Source organism: Salvelinus fontinalis, chromosome 31 (genome assembly GCF_029448725.1).
Source record: "Salvelinus fontinalis isolate EN_2023a chromosome 31, ASM2944872v1, whole genome shotgun sequence".
Classification (NCBI taxonomy): Eukaryota; Metazoa; Chordata; class Actinopteri; order Salmoniformes; family Salmonidae; genus Salvelinus; species Salvelinus fontinalis.
Window position 1 is genome coordinate 32554040 of NC_074695.1, and position 23099 is coordinate 32577138.

General features: G+C 41.4%; 2 protein-coding genes across 3 annotated transcripts in view; both read right to left on the reverse strand.

Moving 5' to 3' along the window:
- The window catches only part of LOC129830061 (collagen alpha-1(XX) chain), a 32574-nt gene extending 19771 nt beyond the window's left edge, over positions 1-12803 (reverse strand). Inside the window, exon 1 of the mRNA XM_055892248.1 lies at positions 12673-12803. The gene's annotated coding sequence lies outside the window, so the exon portion shown is untranslated. The remainder of the gene's footprint in view (positions 1-12672) is intronic.
- Positions 12804-13822: 1019 nt separating this feature from the next.
- Positions 13823-23087, reverse strand: slc35c2 (solute carrier family 35 member C2). 2 transcript variants are annotated; one of them, XM_055892250.1, is made up of 10 exons: positions 22844-23087; positions 22050-22233; positions 21778-21928; positions 19808-19871; positions 18218-18290; positions 16387-16555; positions 16106-16189; positions 15800-15975; positions 15484-15613; positions 13823-15265 (listed from the first exon to the last, which is right to left on the reverse strand). In XM_055892250.1, the coding sequence occupies exons 2-10, from the start codon at positions 22158-22160 to the stop codon at positions 15132-15134; spliced, it is 1092 nt and encodes a 363-aa protein (XP_055748225.1). In that variant the 5' UTR covers positions 22161-22233; positions 22844-23087; the 3' UTR covers positions 13823-15131. The 2 variants fall into 2 exon arrangements, with proteins under 2 accessions (XP_055748225.1, XP_055748224.1); XM_055892249.1 differs by having other exon boundaries at positions 22632-23087.
- Between the last annotated feature and the right edge of the window lie 12 nt (positions 23088-23099).

The window sequence follows — 23099 nt, forward strand, 5'->3', positions numbered from 1 at the left end:
AGTGGAAACCCTGAAAACGTGATGCTCAAGCATGTGTGTGGTTGAGTCCGTTTCAGCCTTAACATCGACTCTTAACAACAAAGGTTATGTCTGTAATCAAGGTTCAGTGAGCTATTAGATCACGCCAATATGGTATCCTTCCGCTTGACAGGATACATTCAAAGTAAGAATCTCAGATTAGTCCCGGTTACCGGGTAGTGCTGCGGATGAGCCCATTAAACACAGCCCTCTCCAGACCTGGTTGGCGGCAGCAACATTGACTCGATAGTACCTAGCAAAAGTGCTAGACGACGTCCAACTGGTCGATGCACACATTTTATTAAGGGGACAGGGCCCACGATGTAGCTACTCCTCTAGTAGAATGTGCCACCACAGCAGACAGCAAAGGGCAGCCGGCAAGCTGATACGCTGTAGTAAAAGTGTCCACAATACAATGTGAGAGTTTCTTTCGGTGGAGTTCTGAAGATGAGCCTGTGAACATAACACACGAACAGCTTAGTCTGTGTAACGTACAGTTGAAGTCAGGAAGTTTACATACACTTAGGTTGGAGTCATTAAAACTCATTTTTCAACCACTCCACAAATTTCTTGTTAACAAACTATAGTTTTGGCAAGTCGGTTAGGACATCTACTTTGTGCATGACAAGTAATTTTTAAACAATTGTTTACAGACAGATTATTTCACTTAATCACAATACCAGTGGGTCAGACGTTTGCATCCACTAAGTTGACTGTGCCTTTAAACAACTTGGAAAATTCCAGAAAATGATGTCATGGCTTTAGAGCTTCTGATAGGCTAATAGGCTAAATTACATAATTTTGAGTCAATTGGAGGTGTACCTGTGGATGTATTTCAAGGCCTACCTTCAAACTCAGTAACTCTTCGCTTGACATCATGGGAAAATCAAAAGAAATCAGCCAAGACCTCAGAAAAAATTTGTAGACCTCTACAAGTCTAGTTCATCCTTGGGAGCAATTTCCAAATGCCTGAAGGTACCACGTTCATCTGTACAAACAATAGTACGCAAGTATAAACACCATGGGACCACACAGCCGTCATACAGCTCAGGAAAGAGATGCGTTCTGTCTCCTAGAGATGAACGTACTTTGCTGCGAAAAGTGCTAAATCGGTCCCAGAACAACAGCAAAGGACCTTGCTGGAGGAAACAGGTACAAAAGTATCTATATCCACAGTAAAACGAGTCCTATATCTCCTATATCGACATAACCTGAAAGGCCGCTCAGCAAGGAAGAAGCCACTGCTCCAAAACCACCATAATAAAGCCAGACTATGCTTTGCAACTGCACATGGGGACAAAGATCGTACTTTTTGGAGAAATGTCCTCTGGTCGTATGAAACAAAAATCGAATTGTTTGGCGATAATGACCATCGTTATGTTTGGAGGACAAACGGGGAGGCTTGCAAGCCGAAGAACACCATCCCAACTGTGAACCACGGGGGTGGCAGCATCTTGTTGTGGGGGTGCTTTGCTGCAGGAGGGACTGATGCACTTCAAAAAATAGATGAATTCATGAGAAAATAAAATTATGTGGATATATTGAAGCAACATCTCAAGATATCAGTCAGGAAGTTAAAGCTTGGTCGCAATTGGGTCTTCCAAATGGACAATGACCCCCATGCATACTTCCAAAGTTGTGGCAAAATGGCTTAAGGACAACACAGTCAAGGTATTGGAGTGGCCATCACAAAGCCCTGACCTCAATCCTATTGAAAATGTGTGGGCAGAACTGAAAAAGCATGTGCGAGCAAGGAGGCATACAAACCTGACTCAGTTACACCAGCTCTGTCAGGAGGAATGGGCCAAAATTCACCCAACTTATTGTGGGAATCTTGTGGAAGGCTACCCAAAACGTTTGACCCAAGTTAAACAATTGAAAGGCAATACTACCAAATACCAATTGAGTGTATGTAAACTTCTGACCCACTAAGAATTTGTTGAAATAAATAATTCTGACATTATTCTGACATTTCACATTCTTAAAATAAAGTGGTGATCCTAACTGACCTAAGACAGGGAATTTTTACTAGGATTAAAATGTCAGGAATTGTGAGAAACTGAGTTTAAATGTATTTGGCTAAGGTGTATGTAAACTTCTGACTTCAACTGTAAGTGTCTAGTGTCCTCACTGGGTTCAGCACACTTGGGTGAAAAACCCAGCGGACAAATGTAAGTGCCAGTTCACATGTCTGTCAGACACGACCTTCGGCAATAAAGAGTGGATAGGCCGGAGGATAACACTCCCTTTGTCTGCACCCACTCTGAAACATTCAGCACTCACTGAAAGAGCATGAAGTTCACTAAACCTCTTAGTAGAGGTAATAGCCAACAGGAATGCCACCTTCATGGAAAGGTGTTTCAAAGACGCTAACCCCAGGAGCTTGAAGGGTGGCCTAGCAAGTACTGACAGCACCACGTCAAGGTCCCAGTTTGGCATTGAACAGGCCTTAGTTAGACTTCTGCATCCAGCTCCCTTCACAAATTTGAGAGCAATGGGTGGCCATCGTAACGTCACCGTGAAATTGTAGCCAAATACACTCTCAAAGTAGATGCCGCTGCGTCCACTCGCTGCCATACCTCTGAACACTGCCCCACAACCTGCTGGAGAGGCATCGGTGCACACTTGCTCCCGGTGGTGGACTGTGTTCAGTATCACTCCCTCCAACAAGAAGGAGTGAGAGAGTCTGAAATAGTTACTCCGAATGTGTCCTGCCGCGCATAAGGATATCATATTGGAGTGACTGAATATGGGGGGGCTTTATTTGGCTCATCGCACTCTAGCAACTCCTTGTGGTTGGCCGGGTGCCATCAGGCTGACCTCGGTTGTCAGTTGAATGGTGTTTCCTCCGACACATTGGTGCGGCTGGCTTCCGGGTTAAAGCGGGCAGTTGTTAAGCGCGGTTAGGTGGGTCATGTTTCGGAGGACGCATGACTCGACCTTCACCTCCTGAGCAATGAGACAAGATCAAAATTGGGGAGAAAAAGGGGGTAAAATACCCAACCAAAAAATGTTGATTCTAGCGACAAGTACAGCTACTTTTCAGGCTGCCTTTGGGGAGTTAACACAAAGGGTTTAAGCAACTTTTCCCACTCAAGAGTGAGAGAAGCTGTCTGTCCAACACAAGTCACAGCAACGGCACACACACAGGCAGAGAAGCACAAGGGGAGGGGGTGTGCGGCGGGAGAGGCAAAAAAAAACGCTACGTCGGGAATCGCAGGAAGGAAAATTGGTGCTGTTGCGGCAATGGCAAAATGTCGTTTAGCGACAAATCAAGGAGCCAATAGCGGATCTCACTGAAAAATTGTTGACAACACTGAGCTAACGTCGTTTCCCGCCGAACTGCGCATGTGCAGGCCGTCAATATAAGTTGAACATTTTTGGGCCAATTGTGCCCCGCCTCATGGGTTTCCCGGTCGCAGCCGGCTACAACACAGCCCGGGATTGAACCCGGGTCTGTAGTGACACCTCTAGCACTGTGATGCAGTGACTTAGACCGAGGCGCAACTCAGGAGGCCTATGAAGTTGAATTTGACTAAAATGTCAATATGTCAGTTTGTGACTATCATGAGGTTGGAGTAATAACATGTTCAACTACTTAAGACATTGTCTTGAATCTAGGTTGTGCCTTTTAGATTTTGAGAAAAGGAACTAAAAAAAAAAAGAAATTGACTTCTCAAACCCCAAACCCCGGCCTGGTCTGCTTCACAAGTGTTTCCGGAAGTCTCACGATGTTGCCTCTCTGGGTTTATAAACAGCACACATAAAAACAGAATGAATAGAACAGGTTTGGAACCTTTAACCCTGGCAATTTGACTGTTACACTCACAATAGACGTGGTAAAGGTTTCAATGGAACTTGACCAAAACAATGGAATTGCCATAGAAAACGCGTGGGGGAAAGAGCCATGGGGGAAAGATCCCAAGTCTCCTCATTGCCCACCAGCAAAATTAGTCTAGATTTAGGCTATTGTTTATGTGTATTTTACACTATATTGAAGTAAAAATGTTCATGTCATCTTTACCATTCAACTGCATTACAGTTAAAAACAACTGACTACCATTAACGATTTCTGTATGCTAGCTATGCTAACCAGTTTATACAAACGGGAGTTCGTATTTAGCAGTCACTTCTAAGCCTGAAAAGGGACAACTTCTGCATGTTATGCAGCAAAAACACACCAAAATATAAAAATTGGCCTCACAATTTTGCACATTGTGTCCCATTCCACAACCTAAATCATGACAGATTCGACAAATATCCTATATGGGGCGTAGGTAGAAATCACTGGGGAAGCCAAGACAATAAAAAGCCATATTACAACCTGTTGTGATATTTGCTTTATAACCCATTTGTATATACGCCACCGTGATTTACCAAAAGGCCGTGACAGTCACACAGTGGCGGAATAAATTCAACTACGCATACATTTTGTCATCACAAAATCGGAGCCACATTGGTACGGATAAGTCCACGTAACAAACAGTTGACCTGTAGCATGGTCAAGAAAGTACATTTATTTTACAGTTTACTCTACAACTACTGATTTAGAACCACAGAGTTACCGCAAGTCAGCACAAAGACAACAGGAGCCCTGCCTCCGCTCTTCCAGCACCATTTCAACTTAAACATAATCAAATCAACAAGGTAATATTATGCTCAGTTTAATACACTGAAAACAAACTTAGACACCAAAACCAATTAAGTTGGCAAAACGGTCTATGGCTCTGCCATTGAGTAAACCTTTCATTTTTGTTTTCATAGGCTACCTAGCTAAAATGATTGCTAGCCTAACTTCCTCACATGGGCAAAAATGAACCAGCTAAGTTAGCTAGCTAGTTAATGTGAGCCCACTAGGCTACATATTGACCTTCAATCATCTCAGGTCAGTGGAACAATATGCAAATGTATGGTTAGATCAGAATCACCATCATAATCATTGGCCTGTACAGAGAATTAGGTCAAAACCACAAGTCCAAATCCAGACCAGAAACAGACATTTGTCTGAGAATGATGACGTTTTGCTCAGGATGGTATTTGATTTGTGTGAAGCAAAATCCAAACTGTAGTTTTGCTGTGGCAGGACAATCCACATGAGCTCAGCTCAACACTGATTGGCTAATTATTTTATTTTAAAAATTACCACGTGAGACATAATGTTTGCTGGCGCCAATCAATCAAGTGCTAGTGCAGCAACATGTCATACTCTTTTGTTCCAGACAGCATCAGATACATGGAATACACATACTGAGACAGAGGGGCGCTTTTCCCCCTTGTTCAGAGGATTTCTTGAATGAGATACAGCCACTTGTGAATTAATGGAAAATTATGAAAACATGGTCAAATATATTGGTCAAATATTTGGGGAAGCCTGGCTTCCCTTGGCATCCATGAATACATAACACTGTTTGTTAGATCAGATTTGTTGGATGTGCGGCAATCTGGTCAATAGAACATCTGATTTCCATTCTCCTTTAACGCATCTATGGCTGCCTGGTATTGTGATGAACATCACAATGGAAATTATTGCAAATTTGCTGTGAAATGATGTTACTGATGTGGCTCAAGCAATGGCAGTTGAGTTGAATCAACGAATCACAGCACATTTTAGCACATACTTCCTGCTTTGCCGCCAGTCCAGCCATTGTGCTGTCATTGACTTGAATGGGGATGCCCGTTCTGTTCATTCTCTTTATATGTCAGCAAATACAGACAGGAGCAAAGGAGGAGAAAACGTGCGTAAAAAAAATATACATGTATACACTGAACAAAAATATGAAACGCAACATGTAAAGTGTTGGTCCCATGTTTCATGAGCTGAAATAAAATATCTCCAAAATGTTTCATTCACACAAAAAGCTTGTCTCAATTTTTTTGCACAAATTTGTTTACATCCCTGTTAGTGAGCATTTATCAATATAATCCACCCGACAGGTGTGGCATATCAAGAGGCTGATTAAACAGCATGATCACTAGAAAGGTGGAATTTGGGTTGGGGACAATAAAAGGCCATTCTAAAATGTGCGGTTTTGTCCCACAACACAATGCCACAGATGTCTCAAGTTTTGAAGGAGCATGCAATTGGCATGCTGACTGCAGGAATATCCACCAGAGCTGTTACCAGAAAATGTAATGTTCATTTCTCTACCATAAGCCGCTTCCACCATTATTTTAGAGAATTTGGCAGTATGTCCAACCGGCCTCACAACCGCAGACCATGTGGAACCACACCAGCCAAGGACCTCCACATCCGGCTTCTTCACCTGTGGGATCATCTGAGACCAGCCATCTGGACAGCTGATGAAATAGTGGGTTTACACAACCTTTGTTTCTGACAGTTTGTGCAGAAATTCTGTCTCCGGGAAGCTCATCTGTGTTCTCGTCGACCTAGCCTGGGTCTTGACCTGATTGCAATTCGGCATCGGAACCAACTTCAGTGTGCAAATGCTCACCTTTGATGGCCACTGGAGAAGTGTGTCTTACGGATGAATCCCGGTTTCAACTGTATCGGACAGATGGCTGACTGCGTGTATGTCATTGTGTGGGCGAGCGGTTTGCGGATGTCAATTTTGTGAACAGAGTGCCCCATTGTGGCAGTGGGGTTATGGTATGGGCAGGCATAAGCCACGGACAACAAACACAATTGCATTTTATCGATGGCAATTTGGATGCACAAAGATACCGTGACGAGATCCTGAGGCCCATTGTCATGCCATTCATCCGCCGCCATCACCTCATGTTTCAGCATGATAATGGACAGTCCTTTGTCGCAAGGATCTGTACACAATTCCTGGAAGCTAAAAATATCACTATTCTTCCATGGCCTACATACTCACCAGACATGTCACTCCTTGAGCATGTTTGGGATGCTCTGGATTGATGTTTACAACAGCGTGTTCCAGTTCCCGCCAATATCTAGAAACTCCGCACAGCCATTAAAGAGGAGTGGGACAACATTCCACAGGCCTCGATCAACAGTCTGATGAACTCTATGCAAAGGAGATGTGTTTCACTGCATGAAGCAAATAGTGGTCACACCAGATACTGACTGGTTCTGATCAACACCCCTACCTTTTTTTTTTTTTTTTAAAGGTATCTGTGACCAACAGATGCATATCTGTATTCCCAGTCATGTGAAATCCATAGATTAGGATCTAATTAATCTGTTTAAATTGACTGAGTTCCTTATATGAACTGTAACTCAGTCAAATCTTTGAAATTGACACCTGTTGCGTTCATATTTTTGTTCAGTATATACAATACCAGCTAAAACTTGACACAAACTTGACACCTACTCATTGCGGGTTTTTGTTTATTTTGACTATTTTCTACATTGTAGAATAATAGTGAAGACATCAAAACTATGAAATAACACATCATGTAGTAACCAAATGTTAAACAAATGAAACACATATTTTATATTTGAGATTCTTCAAAATAGCCACCCTTTGCATTGATGATAGCTTTGCACACTCTCGGCCTTCTCTCAACCAGCTTCTTGAGGTAGTCACCTGGAATGCATTTCAATAACAGGTGTGCCTTGTTAAAAGTTCATTTGTGTCATTTCTTTCCTACTTAATGTGTTTGAGCCAATCAGTTGTGTTGTGACAGGGTATGGGTGGTATACAGAGATGGTATTTTACCAAATAGTGCTAAGTCCATATTATGGCAAGAACTTCTCAAATAAGCAAATAGAAATGACAGTCCATCATTACTTTAAGACATGAAGATAAGTCAATCTGGAAATGTTCAAGAACATTGAAAGTTTCCTTGTGCAGTCGCAAAAACCAAGCGCTATGATGAAACTGGCTCATGAGGACCGCCACAGGAAAGGAAGACCCATAGTTACCTCTGCTGCGGACAATAATTTCATTAGAGTTACCAGCCTCAGAAGACACAGCCCAAATAAATTAAATACTTCACAGAGTTCAAGTAACAGACACATCAACATCAACTGTTCAGAGGAGACTGTGTGAATCAGGCCATGGTTGAATTGCTGCAAAAAAACACTACTAAAGGACACCAATAAGAAGAAGACATTTGATTTGGTCAAGAAAAACTAGCAATGGCCCTACCAAGCAAAAAGGCAGTAACTGCTCGTAGCGTGGAACTGAGAAAAATTGCTATTATTTACCTTGGTCTCACAGTAACTTTATGCAGTCACTGCTAATATGACCCCCACAATAGAGGCAGGATACTTGTATACATGATTAAGCATGTCTTTAATGTAGAAAAATTACATGAACACATTTGACCAAATGCGCAGTTACTGCCTTTTTGCTTGGTAGTGCAGATCTGTCCTTTGGTCTGGAGTCCAAATTGGAGATTTTTGCCTACTTCGCCAAACAGGTGATGATTTAACAAAAGTGCATTCGCGCAGCAGTTTGGGCTGCCTGGCTCGTTGCGAACTGTGTGAAGACCATTTTTTCTTTAAAAACACCGTAATTCATTTGCCAGAATTTTACATAATTATGACATAACATTGAAGGTTGTGCAATGTAACAGCAATATTTAGACTTAGGGTTGTCACCCGTTCGATACAATAAGGAACGGATCCGTATTTCACTGAAAAAATAAACGTTTTGTTTTTGAAATTATAGTTTCCAGATTTGACCATATTAATGACCTAAGGCTCGTATTTCTGTGTGTTTATTATATTAAGTCTATGATTTGATATTTGATAGAGCAGTCTAACTGAGCGGTGGTAGGCAGCAGCAGGCTCGTAAGCATTCATTCAAACAGCACTTTCCTGCGTATGCCAACAGCTCTACGCAATGCTTGAAGCATTGCGCTGTTTATGACTTCAAGCCTATCAACTCCCGAGATTAGGCTGGCAATACTATAGTGCCTATAAGAACATCAAATAGTCAAAGGTATATGAAATACAAATGGTAGAGAGAAATAGTCCTATAATTCCTATAATAACTACAACCTAAAACTTCTTAACTGGGAATATTGAACCACCAGTTTTCATATGTTCTCATGTTCTGAGCAAGGAACTTAAACGTTAGCTTTTTTTTCCTTTTTTTTTTTTACATGGCACATACTGCACTTTTCCTTTCTTCTCCAAAACTGTGTTTTTGAATTATTTAAACCAAATTGAGCATGTTTCATTATTTATTTGAGACTAAAAATGTTTTTTATTTATGTATTATACTAAGTTAAAATAAGTGTTCATTGTTCATTCAGTATTTTTGTAATTGTCATTATTACAAATATATTTAAAAATAATTTAACTTACAAAAATATTATATATATATATGTATATTTTTATGTTTTTAAATAAATATACTAATATATTTTTTTAAAGATTTAAAACATTTTTAAAAGTACAAAAAATAATAATAATGTTTTTATTTTTTTAAATCAGCCGATTAATCTTTTATGTGTAACTTTTTTTAGTTACACATAATTCCATATGTGTTCATAGTTTTGATGTCTTCACTATAAGGGTTGCACATTTTGGGGAATATTCAGAGGTGGAAACTTTCCGTGGGAATTAATGGGAATATGTGAAAATTAACAGAAAATATGCGAATTAATATTAATATTAATTAATCCTTCCAATAGAAATAAAAAAAATTGTTACAAATTGAACTTTAATTAAATGAGTTGACACTTCACATTGGATGATTTCACTGAACAACAAAAGGGAATATTGAATGATCCCAACGATCCATCTCTCAAAAACATTTTCAACATTTATCTGTAAAATGATAGTCTAGAAACTAAAGCTTTGGTTATTTTCCTCTCAAGCTTCCATGTCTTCTCCCTGGACCTCCTCAATGTCCACCACTTGAACATCAGACTGAGGCCTCATCTTCACTACTTCCCAACCTCGTTGTCAGGCTCAAAAAGCCTCAAATTTGCCGGGATGGCCACCAATTTTTCAGCCCTTGTATTGGCCAGCCTGTTGCGTGCTTTGGTGTGCGTGTTCCCAAACAAGGACCAGTTGCGCTGATGTTGGTGCGATTTGGAGGATGATGGAGGAAACAGGGGAAAGAGCCTCAGATCTACAAAGTTCCTTCCACCAGGTGGCTGGTGAGATACAGTTGAAGTCGTAAATTTACATACACTTAGGTTGGAGTCATTAAAACTAGTTTTTCAACCACTCCACAAATTTCTTGTTAACAAACTATAGCTTTGACAAGTCGGTTAGGACATCTACTTTTTGGAGAAATGTCCTCTGGTTTGATGAAACAACAATAAAACTGTTTGGTCATAATGACCATCGTTATGTTTGGAGGAAAAAGGGGGATGCTTGCAAGCCGAAGAACACCATCCCTACCGTGAAGCACGGGGGTGACAGCATCATGTTGTGGGGATGCTTTGCTGCAGGAGGGACTGGTGCACTTCACAAAATAGATGGCATCATGAGGGAGGAAAATTATGTGGATATATTGAAGCAACACCTCAAGACATCAGTCAGGAAGTTAAAGATTGGTCGCAAATGGCTTCCTCCAAATGCACAATGACCCCAAGCATACTTCCAAAGTTGTGGCAAAATGGCTAAAGGACAACAAAGTCAAGGTATTGGAGTGGCCATCACAAAGCCCTGACCTCAATCCTATAGAAAATTTGTGGGCAGAACTGAAAAAGCGTGTGCGAACAAGGAGGCCTACAAACCTGACTCAGTTACACCAGTTCTATCAGGAGGAATGGGCCAAAATTCACCCAACTGATTATGGGAAGCTTGTGGAAGGCTACCCGAAACGTTTGACCCAAGATCAACAATTTAAAGGCAACGCTACCAAATGCTAATTGAGTGTATGTAAACTTTTGACCCACTGGGAATGTGATGAAAGAAATAAAACCTGAAATAAATCATTCTCTAAACTATTATTCTGACATTTCACATTCTTAAAATAAATTGGTGATCCTGACTGACCTAAGACAGTGAACTTTTACTGGGATTAAATGTCAGGAATTGTGAAAAACTGAGTTTAAATGTATTTGGCTAAGGTGTATGTAAACTTCCGACTTCAACTGTACATGCATGCACAAACACATTTTATTTTATTCCAGCCCCCGTCCCCGCAGGAGACCTTTTGGTAGGCCGTCATTGTAAATAAGAATTTATTGACTTGCCTAGTTAAATAAAATAAATAAATGTCTACAAAACCCTTGAATGAGTAGATGTGTCCAAACTTTTGACTGGTTCTGCACATATATATATAAAAAATGTAAACTGCTATTTGAACGGTTATTATGGTGACCGCAGTCATTTGGCTGGCCAATTACCATCATCCTTAATACCAGGACCATCACTGACCCAAGTGTCCCTCGCTTTTCCCATGGGAACATTGAAAATGCTGAGTCCCACTGACACCGAGGCCAGTACAGATGCTTAAATACTGTCTGCCCGCCATTAGGACAGCCCTCTAATTTGAATGGTCTAATTACACAGACAGACACCACTCTAAGACCCATTATACTGCAGGTGTCTGACTGAGGTAGGAGACAGGGAGGGGCATCAGAGCTGGGTCACCAGCATCAAAGCATGCAGTGTTGTGAGGCTGATAACATGAAGAGACACTAAACTGAGAGGACAGCTGTGTGTGTATCAGGAAACTGTTGGGTGCATGTTTAGGCATGCAATGGGCACCAGTCCACACGAAAAACTGTGTTCAACAACCATTTTTAAATTTCAAAATATTCAGTAATATTATTTTACCCTCTTCTGCAGAAGACAAAGGCCTAGCTTACATATGACAACTATTTTCCTATATATGTGTCCAGTATACTCATCCTTTCCAGCCAGAGGGCCTTGACAAGTAGCTGCTTGCCTGATTGTTGTAAAACTTTATGTTTCGTCACACCGGGGTAGAGGGCAAATCAATCGACGGTTCTGTCGTATTTCTTCCATACTTCTTGTCTGTCAGACACTGGACAGAACAAAGTAGGCCTACTGTTATGTAATGAAAACGGTTCTCCTGTGCATACCAGAAAGAGGAAAATAATGGTCTATACTAGAAATAAGGTGTTGTACTGCCAGTGCTTGCTGCTTGGCCTCTCACAAAACAGCTTTTGGTGACTATTGTCAGGCCCTGAGCCCCATATACAGCACTCTGGTTCCAAGTCAAACATGCTTTGGGAAGCACGTCTCCGTGCTGCTGCAACTTTGTTTAATGCCCTTTCACATATCTACCGGCACCTCTGACAGCAGTGTTGCAAACTGGGGTTAGGTAGCACGACCGGGACTCGAACCCGGGTCTCTCTGGTTCTGCAGCAGGCATGTTAACCACAACCCCAATATAATTATTTGCCCAGGTGATTTCTTTGTTAATTAATTCCATACATACTTGCCTATTTCAGTAGACCTCGCAGGTGGATGGGGTCGCTTCCTATAAACCTAGGGCGGGAGAAACTACAAGGCGATTCATCCCGGCCATACAATGTTGCTGAGATTTATCACTCCACCCCCGACATTGAAATACATCCCGAGTTTCACGCTCCTCTCAAAATAGAACCGATAAGCGATGTTGGGGCTGGGCTACATCTTTGTTTCAGTCTGTCTACCTGCCGTATGCGACTGCGAAGCATGTTCTGTGACTCACCTACTATATCATGTAGGCTAATATAAACTAGATGTAGGCCTACAATGTAACAATGAAGTAGCAACAATGTAACATGTTACAGAGCCAATCAGCCTACCTGGGGTCGCAAGTTACGTCCAGGTTATTCCTTCAGCGCGAGTTGAGACTTTTGCATTCCAAAGGTGAGGATGTCAACAGGCAGAACTTCCGCTAGCACTGCTTTGCTCCCCCATCAAGTGCTATCTTCTAGAGTTGGGAATGAAATATGATAGCTCTACACTGCAGGCAGCCCTCCTACACCCTAACATGGGCGTGGTGCACTGTTTCAGAGAAGTATAACTTACCAAGAGATCAGCCCTTACTTTCATGTTTGACATAACATGCCTAGTCAGATCCTCTCCTCATTTAGCACATAAGAATAATATTTAATAGAATATCGACATTAAATAATTGTTTCCTTTGAATTTAGTATACGTGCTGAAGCTGGGGTGCATGCGACCTCGGGAAAAATGTGGCAACTGGCAGGTTAATACAGTATATGAAAGGCGAGAAAGTAATGTAAAAAAGTGTTGTTTTCTGAATAAGACTGAATAAGGGTTCTTACACAAAAACATTTACTGGACCCAACACCCAATGAAAACAGTAAATGGCAAATGCAAAACTGAATGTAAAGATAAAACGTTGTAAACATTAGGTAAACATTATCATTCATGGTCTACTCTGGTTATAAACCCAATAGAGATGACAGTTTTACCACATATCCATGTCAGTCGGAGACTGAGGGCAGGTCATAAGGCAGTTCGGACAAATGCCAGATGAGCTGGTCCATCTTTTGCTCTGTGGCTCTGTCTTAATTGGGGGTTTTGCACAGAATGAAAATTATTTGGCTAATAATGGGAGCCTCGAGAAAAAATTGGTCCGTTATAGAAATACATGGGCCGATTTCTGATCCCAGTCCGTCCCTGTTGTCAGTGTTACCACATTTCCAAACTCAGTGATAGGGCCCATCTCTGTCTACCCAGTGAATTGTGCTCACATGACCACAGGTTTTATAAGTTAAGTCAACTCAATCAGATTGATGAGAGAGAGCTCTCTCCTCATGAAATGAGATTCCGAATGAGAAAATCTAATAGAGGCAGCTGAAGGCCTGGCAGTGCACATCATGTTAAATCAGATTATATGGTCAGCCAGCAGGTGAGGACCACATAACAAACAGAGTACAGCTATTTGAAAGACCTCGGTGAAGAAATTATGCATACAGTTCTGAATAATTGTGCAAATGGTTTATTTAATTTAAGAACATACAGTACATATTAGCAGCAACAAAAGCTGTGCTTACCCAATTCAATATTAACAAATGACAACCAAATTGTTTAGAAATCGCTTTAACTCAAATAATCTAATTTAATTAGCATTTGACAATGTGGAGTCATGTGTAGCTCAGTTGGTAGAGCATGGCACTTGCAACAACAGGGTTGAGGGTTCAATTCCCACGGGGGACCAGTATGAAAAGGTATGACAACTGTAAGTCGCTATGGATAAGAGTGTCTGCTAAATTACTAAAATGAAATATTTACACACTCGTCTCTAACATGGAGGGTTAGCATTTCCGAACGTTGAACTTACTTCACCTGCCAATTTTGTCCCTATGTGGGATGTAATTTAATACAAAATATCCACAGGGAAGTATTATCAACACGGCCTTTAGTACACTGGTCTGTATATCAGTTTGTATTTCCTGTTTTTATTTTCAATACTTATGCAATTCGCACGTGACTAACACTTGCCCAATTTGGCCGAGCCGAACCACAGACCGAACTGCGAACAGCTATTGTTTACATATTGTGCAGCACGTGCAATGAGTCAAGAGATTGAAAATACAAGTGACAGAACCTACGGGCACCGCAAAGTCAGGTAAACAACACTTTGCTGTGGATACCCTATCTCCACCTACCGCCAGAAGGACCAACAGCACGTACAAGCAGTAATGTATGTGTAAATATAATTTTATTCAACATTTTGGCTTATAGAGAATATTGTTTATTTTTTAGGGTGACTTTGGTCAGACTGACAATCATGGAGTAACCATGGTAACAGTCTGATGTTTAGGCAAGTGGTCCTCCATTTCTAGAAACATTTATCATTATAATGGCACATATGGTTTGGTCATTTCACATAATAAGGTAAACACTTCTCTTTCACATCACTGAAGGCCCTGAAAAGGCAACAGTAAATGCATTTGATAAAGTTTAGTGTGTCCGTCCGTTTCACTGTCGGTAATGCTCAGCGATTTTGGACAAATGCTGAAGAGAATGTTGGCTGTAGAGGGTTGGAAGCCTTCCTTTCTGTTCCTCTGTGGCCTCTCTGAAGAAGGCCAAAAGCCAAAACACGTTGGCTATACTTTTTGCAATAAATACACTTTTTTATTTAATTCCATTTGTCCTCCAAGTGTTCCAGAATCTCCTCTCAACCTCAGTTTGCTCCTCAACTCATGCACTTTGGTTGGAAAGGGAGGTAGAGGCAGTGATCCCTTCTCTTTGCCTCTCTGGAACAAGACAGTCAGCCATCTTGTTTGATTCAGAGTAGAATCTCCTGCTCTTTATCATCATCAGCAGCTGTCTCCTCCCCCTCGTCTTCCATATGACATAATAGGGGTACTTCCAGATCTTGGCTGTTTTTAACGGGCAGCTGTCTCATTGAGTGAATTTTACCTGGAGTACATTAGAAAAAGGACACCCAATTACTGGATATGACGGACAGCTTGTTGAAATACCTTTCCATTAGCCTCGGTACTTTCAGCAGCGCTGGCTTGATTAACAAGCAATTACAACATATCTAATTTACAGACTACACCAGGAATAGATTGACAACAATTTGCTTTCATTTTACAGTGTAGGATACCACATATAGTAATGGTATGAACACTTACTTTTGGAATAGTATGTCTTCAGCCCCACATGCAGGGAGATGCCAGAAACACAGACAGCGAAACCCATCAAGTTGAGTCCACTCATCCTGTCCCCCATCAGGCCTGCTGCCAGCAGCAGAGTACACGCCTCCTAGTGAGGACAGGGAGGGTACGTTAGGGGGAGATGAAAAACACACTTTGAATAAAGAGTGTAGGGGGGATGAAACAAGGAGTGCTTGAGACAGCGGGAGAGATGTACAAAAGGAAGCAATTCAAGTGAAGGAGCTGAAGGGATACAGAGAGGGTAACTTGTGATATACTGTGTTATCCTCCTTACCTTAAAGATCCCTGCTATGGATAAAGTGAGACTGGAGGTCTTTGAGACTAGCAGGAACTCGGAGAAGCCCAGGCCAAAGGCCAGTGATCCGCCTATACTCAGCATGACCAGAGTGTAGAGCAGGGGAGAGAGCTCATTCACACGGAACAGCTTCTCTGAGGTACTTAAGCTCAGCCCTGCAGACAGAATCAGATGGAGAGAAATGGATAAGTACTGACACACAGATAGAGGCACTTATGTCATGCCCAGACTGACAGGCATGGACTATCACAAACAGGTTAGAGAGAAGCATAGTAAAAGTCTTACCTTCGTTGAAGAGGAAGAGCGGGAAGAGGCCCATGAACATGAGCGGCTGTAGATGGTACATGGTGTCTATTGGGTTCTGGAGCCCTGTGGGAGTGGAATGTGGAAGAGTGGGGTTACTGGGCTGAATGCCTAATCAGGGAATAAAAGGACAAGTCCAAACAACAACACAATGACGCTTGGTAACTAGTCTCCCTAGGCAGAAGGTTTGCCTCCCACATTAACCATGTTCCGACATCCACTGTTTCCCGGTTTGGGATATCTGAGACTAGGTGTTAACTAACCCAGCTCTGCTTTCTGCATCAGGACCTGTGTGAGGGTCCACCGGATCCCGCCGATGAACGATGCCAGCAGTACCATGATGAAGCCCTTCAGGTTGAACTGGGTCGACTTGAAGGTGAACATGAACAGGCCGCTGGCTATCAGAAGGACCACCACGATCAGGTATGGGTTCTGTAAAAACAGAGTAACTTGGGGGTCAGAACAGAAGCCTTTAGTCCACATGCATACATTATGCACTTCCTCATCTTCTCACATCATACACATCAAGGGCATGGAACCAGAGTACACAACCATAAATAAATAAATAAATGTAATACAAACACATTTCACAAAGTGCATATACACATAGTTAGATACACCTGAAGGGAATGGAACTTCCTCCTATGCATGAAAAGAGAATCCATTCACTGAATCCTATAGCTCGTTAGAACATTGGAAAGTCAGTGTCTTGGTGGGAAGATTGCAACCACAGAGACTTCAATTAGGCAAGTCTTGCCTTTGTAGTAATGAATGATTCAGATATTACACAGAGTGTCATTTGTGAGGGGGTGTGGTAAGAAAGCCTTCAATGAGAATGGCCTAACCATGTGAGCGGCTACGGTACACCTAGAAGTAAGGGATATGCATCTTTCTCTTTCAAGACGATTCGATACGTATCTAACGTTCGATACATGTGCTCCGTCACAATACAGGAGCGATAGTCTACATTTTAGTTGAAAACGATTCGGGTTGGATTCGAGGAATGAACCGATGTGATACAATGCACAAACATTTGATGCATAAACACATTCATTTTCCATCCTAAATTAAACATTGCTGCTGATGGAGCTCATGAGCTGGGCCTCTTGAGCCGGATCTGTCTGAGCGTGTGTGTGTGGTGTAAATTATGTCTATTTCTATGATGTATGTATGCACCTGAGCTGAGCCATAAGGGAAACGACAATGCTTTACCCTGTATATCTAAAAATGACCATATACAGTGCCTTGAGAAACTATTCACACCTCTTGACTTTTTCCACATTTTGTTGTTACAGCCTGGATTTAAAATGGATTCAAGTTAAATGTTTTGTCACTGGCCTACACACAATACTCCATAAAGTAAAAGTGGACTTATGTTTTTCTACATTTTTACAAATTAAAGAAAAATGAAAGGTTGAAATGTCTTGAGTCAATAAGTATCGAACCCCTTTGTTATGGCAAGCCTAAATACGTTCAGGAGTAATTATGTGCTTAACAAATTGCATGGACTCACTCTGTGTGCAATACTAGTGTTTAACATGAATGACTACTTCATCTCTGTACCCCACACAAACAATTATCTGTAAGGTCCCCAGTCGAGCAATGAATTTCAAACAGATTCAACCAAGCCAACAGTGACTTTAAAACAGTTACATTTAATGGCGGTGACAGGAGAAAACTGAGGATGGATCAACAACATTGTAGTTACTCCACAATACTAATCTAATTGACAGAGTGAAAAGAAGGAAGCCTTATTTTTCATTTCATACCTGTTCTACTTTTAACATAAATACAGAACATTGTACTTATTTTCTTCAAAGTTCAGCAACATTTTATTATAAAAGTCAGGATTTGATCGCGGATTTTGACAATGCACCATTTAAAAGTCCTTTCCGATTGAACCGACATATGCAGCGTTTACTGTGAATGTGGTCTCTGCGAACACAGGAACACTGTCTTTCAAACACGTAGTATGAACAAAGAGTGAATTTTAAATGCAATTGTCTGTCATGCAACACCCATAAATACTACTGGATAAACAATGACCAAGAAGAAACAACAAGAGTTAGCCTATCTCAAGTGAAATTGACTTACCGGATGCTCTAGTTTAAAAACCAATGAGAAGAAGAGGATGAAGAGCACCGCAGAAGACTTGGTCATTGTGTACCTGGAGGAAACATACAAAGACATTCTAATGCCATTCAGAACATCGATGATCAAAGTTAGGTAGATACATACAGTGCCTTCAGGAAGTATTCATACCCCTTGATTTATTCTACATGTTGTTGTGTTACAGCCCGAATTCAAAAATGTATTAAATAAATAAAACAGCTCACCCATCTACACACAATAACAAAGAGAAAATATGTTAAGACATTTTTCAAAATGTATTGAAAATGAGATGCAAAATTCTAATTTACATAAGTATTCATAACCCTGAGTCAATACATGTTAGAACCACCTTTGGCAGCGAATACAGCTGTGAGTTTTTCTGGGTATGTCTCTAGGAGCTTTGCACACCTGGATTGTACATTATTTGCATATTTTATTTTTTGAATTCTTCAAGCTCTGTCAAGTTGGTTGTTGATCATTACTAAACATCCATTTTCAAGTCTTGTCATAAATGTTCAAGTCGATATAAGTCAAAACTGTAACTAGGCCACTCAGGAACAATCAATGTCATATTAGTAAGTAACTCCAGTGTATATTTGGCCATGTTTTTTAGGTTATTGTCTTGCTGAAAGGTGAATTTGTCTCCCAGTGTTTTTTGGAAAGCAGATTGAACAAGGTTTTCCTCCAGGATTTTGCCTGTGGTTAGCTCTACACCGTTTCTTTATATCCTAACCCTAACCCATAACATGATGTAGCCACCACCATGCTTGAAAATATGAAGAGAGCTACTCAGTAATGTGTTGTGTTGGATTTGCCCCAAACATAACGCTTTGTATTCAGGACATATAGTTAATTTCTTTGCATTACTTCTTTTCACTCTGTCAATTAGGTTAGTATTGTGGAGTAACTACAATGTTGTTCAACTCTAACTGTTTTAAATTCACTACTGGCCTCTTGGTGAAATCCCTGAGGGGTTTCCTTCCTCTCCGTCAACTGAGTTAGAAAGGACGTCTGTTTCTTTTTAGTGACTGGGTTGATTGACTCACCATGCTCAAAGGGATATTAAATGTCTATTTTTGTTGCGTCTTCCAATCTCTTAATATGTGTCCTTTTGGCAAGGCATTGGAAAACCTCCCTTGTCTTTGTGGTTGAATCTGAGTTTGAAATTCACCGCTCGACTGAGGGACCTTACAGATAATTGTGTGTGTGTGGGGTACAGAGATGAGGTAGTCATTAAGAAAATTATGTTAAACCCTATTATTGCACAGAGTAAGTCCATGCAATTTATTATGTCACTTGTTAAGCACATTTTTACTCCTGAACTTATGTAGGCTTGCCATAACAAAGGGGTGGAATACTTATTGACTCAAGACATTTTTTATAAATTTTAAACATTTCTAAAAACATAATTCCACTTTAACATTATGGGGAATTATGTGTACCAATGACACAAAAATCTAAATGTATTCCATTTTAGATTCAAGCTGAAACAAAATGCAGAAAAAGTAAAGGGGTGTGAATACTTTCTGAAGGCACTGTAGTAAACACACACACACACACACACACACTTACAAGCTGATGGTGATGAAGAGGAAGCTCCAATTGGAGAGTCCAATGTCCAGCGCTGTTGCAATGGCTGAAAGAGACAGCTTTTTAGGACTGTTGATCATATCATGGCACACTGTTTTAATCCTACTAACAAAGGGTTTCTTTCTTACTGACAGGAAGGTGAATGCCTCATGAGATTAGTTCAACTGTTGTACCCCATCAGAGGGGTGTAATATACTGTACAACAATATAAATGCAACATGCAAAGTGTTGGTCCCATGTTTCATGAGCTGGGAAAAAAAATCCCAGAAATTTTCCATATGCACGAAAATATTATTTCTCTCAAATTTTGAGCCCAAATATGTTTACATCCCTGTTAGTGAACATTTCTCCTTTGCCAAGATAATTCTTCCACCTGATAGGTGTGGCATATCAAGAAGCTGATTAAACAGCATGATCATTACACAGGTGCACCTTGTGCTGGGGACAATAAAAGGCCACTCTAAAATGTGCAGTTTTGTCACACAACACAATGCCACAGATGTCTCAAGTTTGAGGGAGCATGCAATTGGCATGCTGACTGCAGTAATGTCCACCTGAGCTGTTTGCCAGATAATTGAATCATACTTTCTCTACGATAAGCCGCCTCCAACATCGTTTTTGAGAATTTGGCAGTACGTCCAACCGGCCTCACAACCGCAGACCAAGTGTCACCACACCAGCCCAGGACCTTCACATCCGGCTTCTTCACCTATGGGATCGTCTGCAACCAGACACCCGGACCGCTGATGAAACTGAGGAGTATTTTTGTCTGTAATAATGCCCTTTTGTGGGGGAAAACTAATTCTGATTGGTCCTCCAAGGTCCACCCATGGCTGTGCCCCTGCCTAGTCATGTGAAATCCATAGATTAGGGCCTAGTTAATTTATTTCATTTGACTGATTTCCTTATGTGAACTGTAACTCAGTAAAATCTTTGAAATTGTTGCATGTTTCTTCAGTATACAAAGCAGGATCAATTAGTTAGTCAGCCAACTTTGATTAACAACCAGAAATAACTTGATTTTCTGGTTCATTATGAAATGTAAACTTAGATATGTGTTTTTGGTTGTTGAGTCGATTAGACCATGCGCATTTTCAGCGCATCTATATTTAGGCAAGTTATATGGCTAACTCATTGATCCTGCTTTGTAGTATACCCCTCAAAACCACAAATACAGTATATGGTTGTTTTACGCCTTTGTTTGTATCCACTACAAGGCCATGGTGCTTTACCTATGGAACAGCAAGAGGAACTGCCCCTCCCTACCTAGGCTCAAACCCTACACCCCAACCCGAGCACTCAGTTCTTCCACCTTAGGTCTCTTGGCCCTCCCACCCCTACAGGGTGGCAGCTGACCATCCATGATCTGAAACCCTACCTCTTCAAACAGTATCTTAAATAATCCTCCTCCTCACCTCGCCCCCCCACACAATTTTTTAAAACAAAAATAACTGAACCAGCACTTGTACTACTTGACTTACTTTCTATGCCTGTGCTATGTGGTTATCCCACCTAGCTATCTTAAGATAAATGCACTAACTGTAAGTCCCTCTGGATAAGAGCATCTGCAAAATGACTCAAATGTAAACAAACACTGTATAGGCTGAAAACATGGTTAAAACTATCATTTTGATCTCATGAATGGTTAGTCCTTCCATCCATAGCTCTGTCTATGATTTTGAGAGTGGATACATTTCTCCAACCCCATCTCTCAGCTATTTACCAAATAGGTGGCGGGTGTGACCACTGTTATAGTTTGAACTGCAGATTGCCCCTTTAAGATGTATTTAAGTAGTTCCAGCCAAGATTAGTAGAGAGAAAAGTAGACAGTGGTATCTTATCACACAGACGGACTATGCCTTTTATTATGCAGACTGAAGTCCATGTTGATTATATCGTGTCACATACAACTCAAACTGTTTGGCATACATTCCTCTAATATATGCACTCACCGACTGGGGCAACCTTTGTGAGGTAGTCTGTCCAGTTCAACATGACCCGAGGCTTCCCTGTCCAGCATTGCATGGCCGAGCGGGTCAGGGTAGAGAGACAGAATATTATGGTGAGGTGGACCAGCGTCATGAACAGTGGGTAGTGGAAGCCCTGAGAGAAAGGGATGGGAACAGTAACAGTGAGTTAAGCTACATGGCACTGCATGCAAAGCAAACATACCAAGTACACAATGTTATGTCACATGAGGAGTGTGAGCCAGTCTCAGACTGACCTTCATCAGCCACTTGTTATAAAAGGTGATGCCGATGGAGAAGACATAGTAAACGAGGACCAGGCCCACAGTGCGGACAGCCCGGCATAGGAAATGGACAGGGCAAGCCATGGTGCTGCTTCACCCTTCCCCACAGGAACTACTGCAGAGGCCCCGTCTTCAAACAGGAGCAATGTGCTGCAAGCTGGGAAGGGAGAGAAGAGGGAAGAGCGAGAAAGATGAGTCTTATCAGTGAGTAATGAGCATACTCCCAGCTGTATGTTAACACTGACACAGCCATAGTGTGTTGTGGCGATAATGTACATGAACATGCAGATTATTTTCATAATTAACATTGTAGCTATAATCTCAGATAAGCCTATGTTGCCAAACTAAATAGATGCATTGCTGCTGATGATGAAGGCACTGGAAAACATTAACCTGAGCCATATGGCATGGCTAACAAAGTACATAAAATATGGACGGGCAAGCCACTGGGGAAGACAGTGGATAACTTGTTAGCTGGCTAGTTACAATGTCTAGCTGAACCACATATCTTATGGAAACATTTTAAAACTCTAGCTATTGTCTGGCTGAACTCACCTGCTGGCGAACGGCGGCGAGAGCAGGTAAACAAGCTAGCTAACTAACGTTAGCTAAGCAAAGTGTGACCGGTCCTTTTAACTGCTATACAAAGCTGCGTCTAAATAACGTAACGTTGGCTAGCTAGCTTAGCTATCAAGTGATGCATGTAAACACATGTCTGTATAGAGTAATTGAACATTGTTTTACTTTCCAAATTACAGTAACGTTACTTTGTTGTTGCCAGTTAGTCCACTCTACACACGGGCCACGGCATCGATTCATCAGTACAAACCGCAGGCTCTACGTGAACTGAGCACAGCCAGACAAGCGATGCACTTGATTTTGCTTGCCCGACGCGCGTCGGTGCTTGGTGGAATGTAGACCTTGGTCCAATGCAATGGATCACTCTGCCTACCCGGTCCGATGGCTGACCTGAATCAAGTGCGCCCGACTCCAGAACTGCAGCTAGGTGGCAGTATTTTTGTT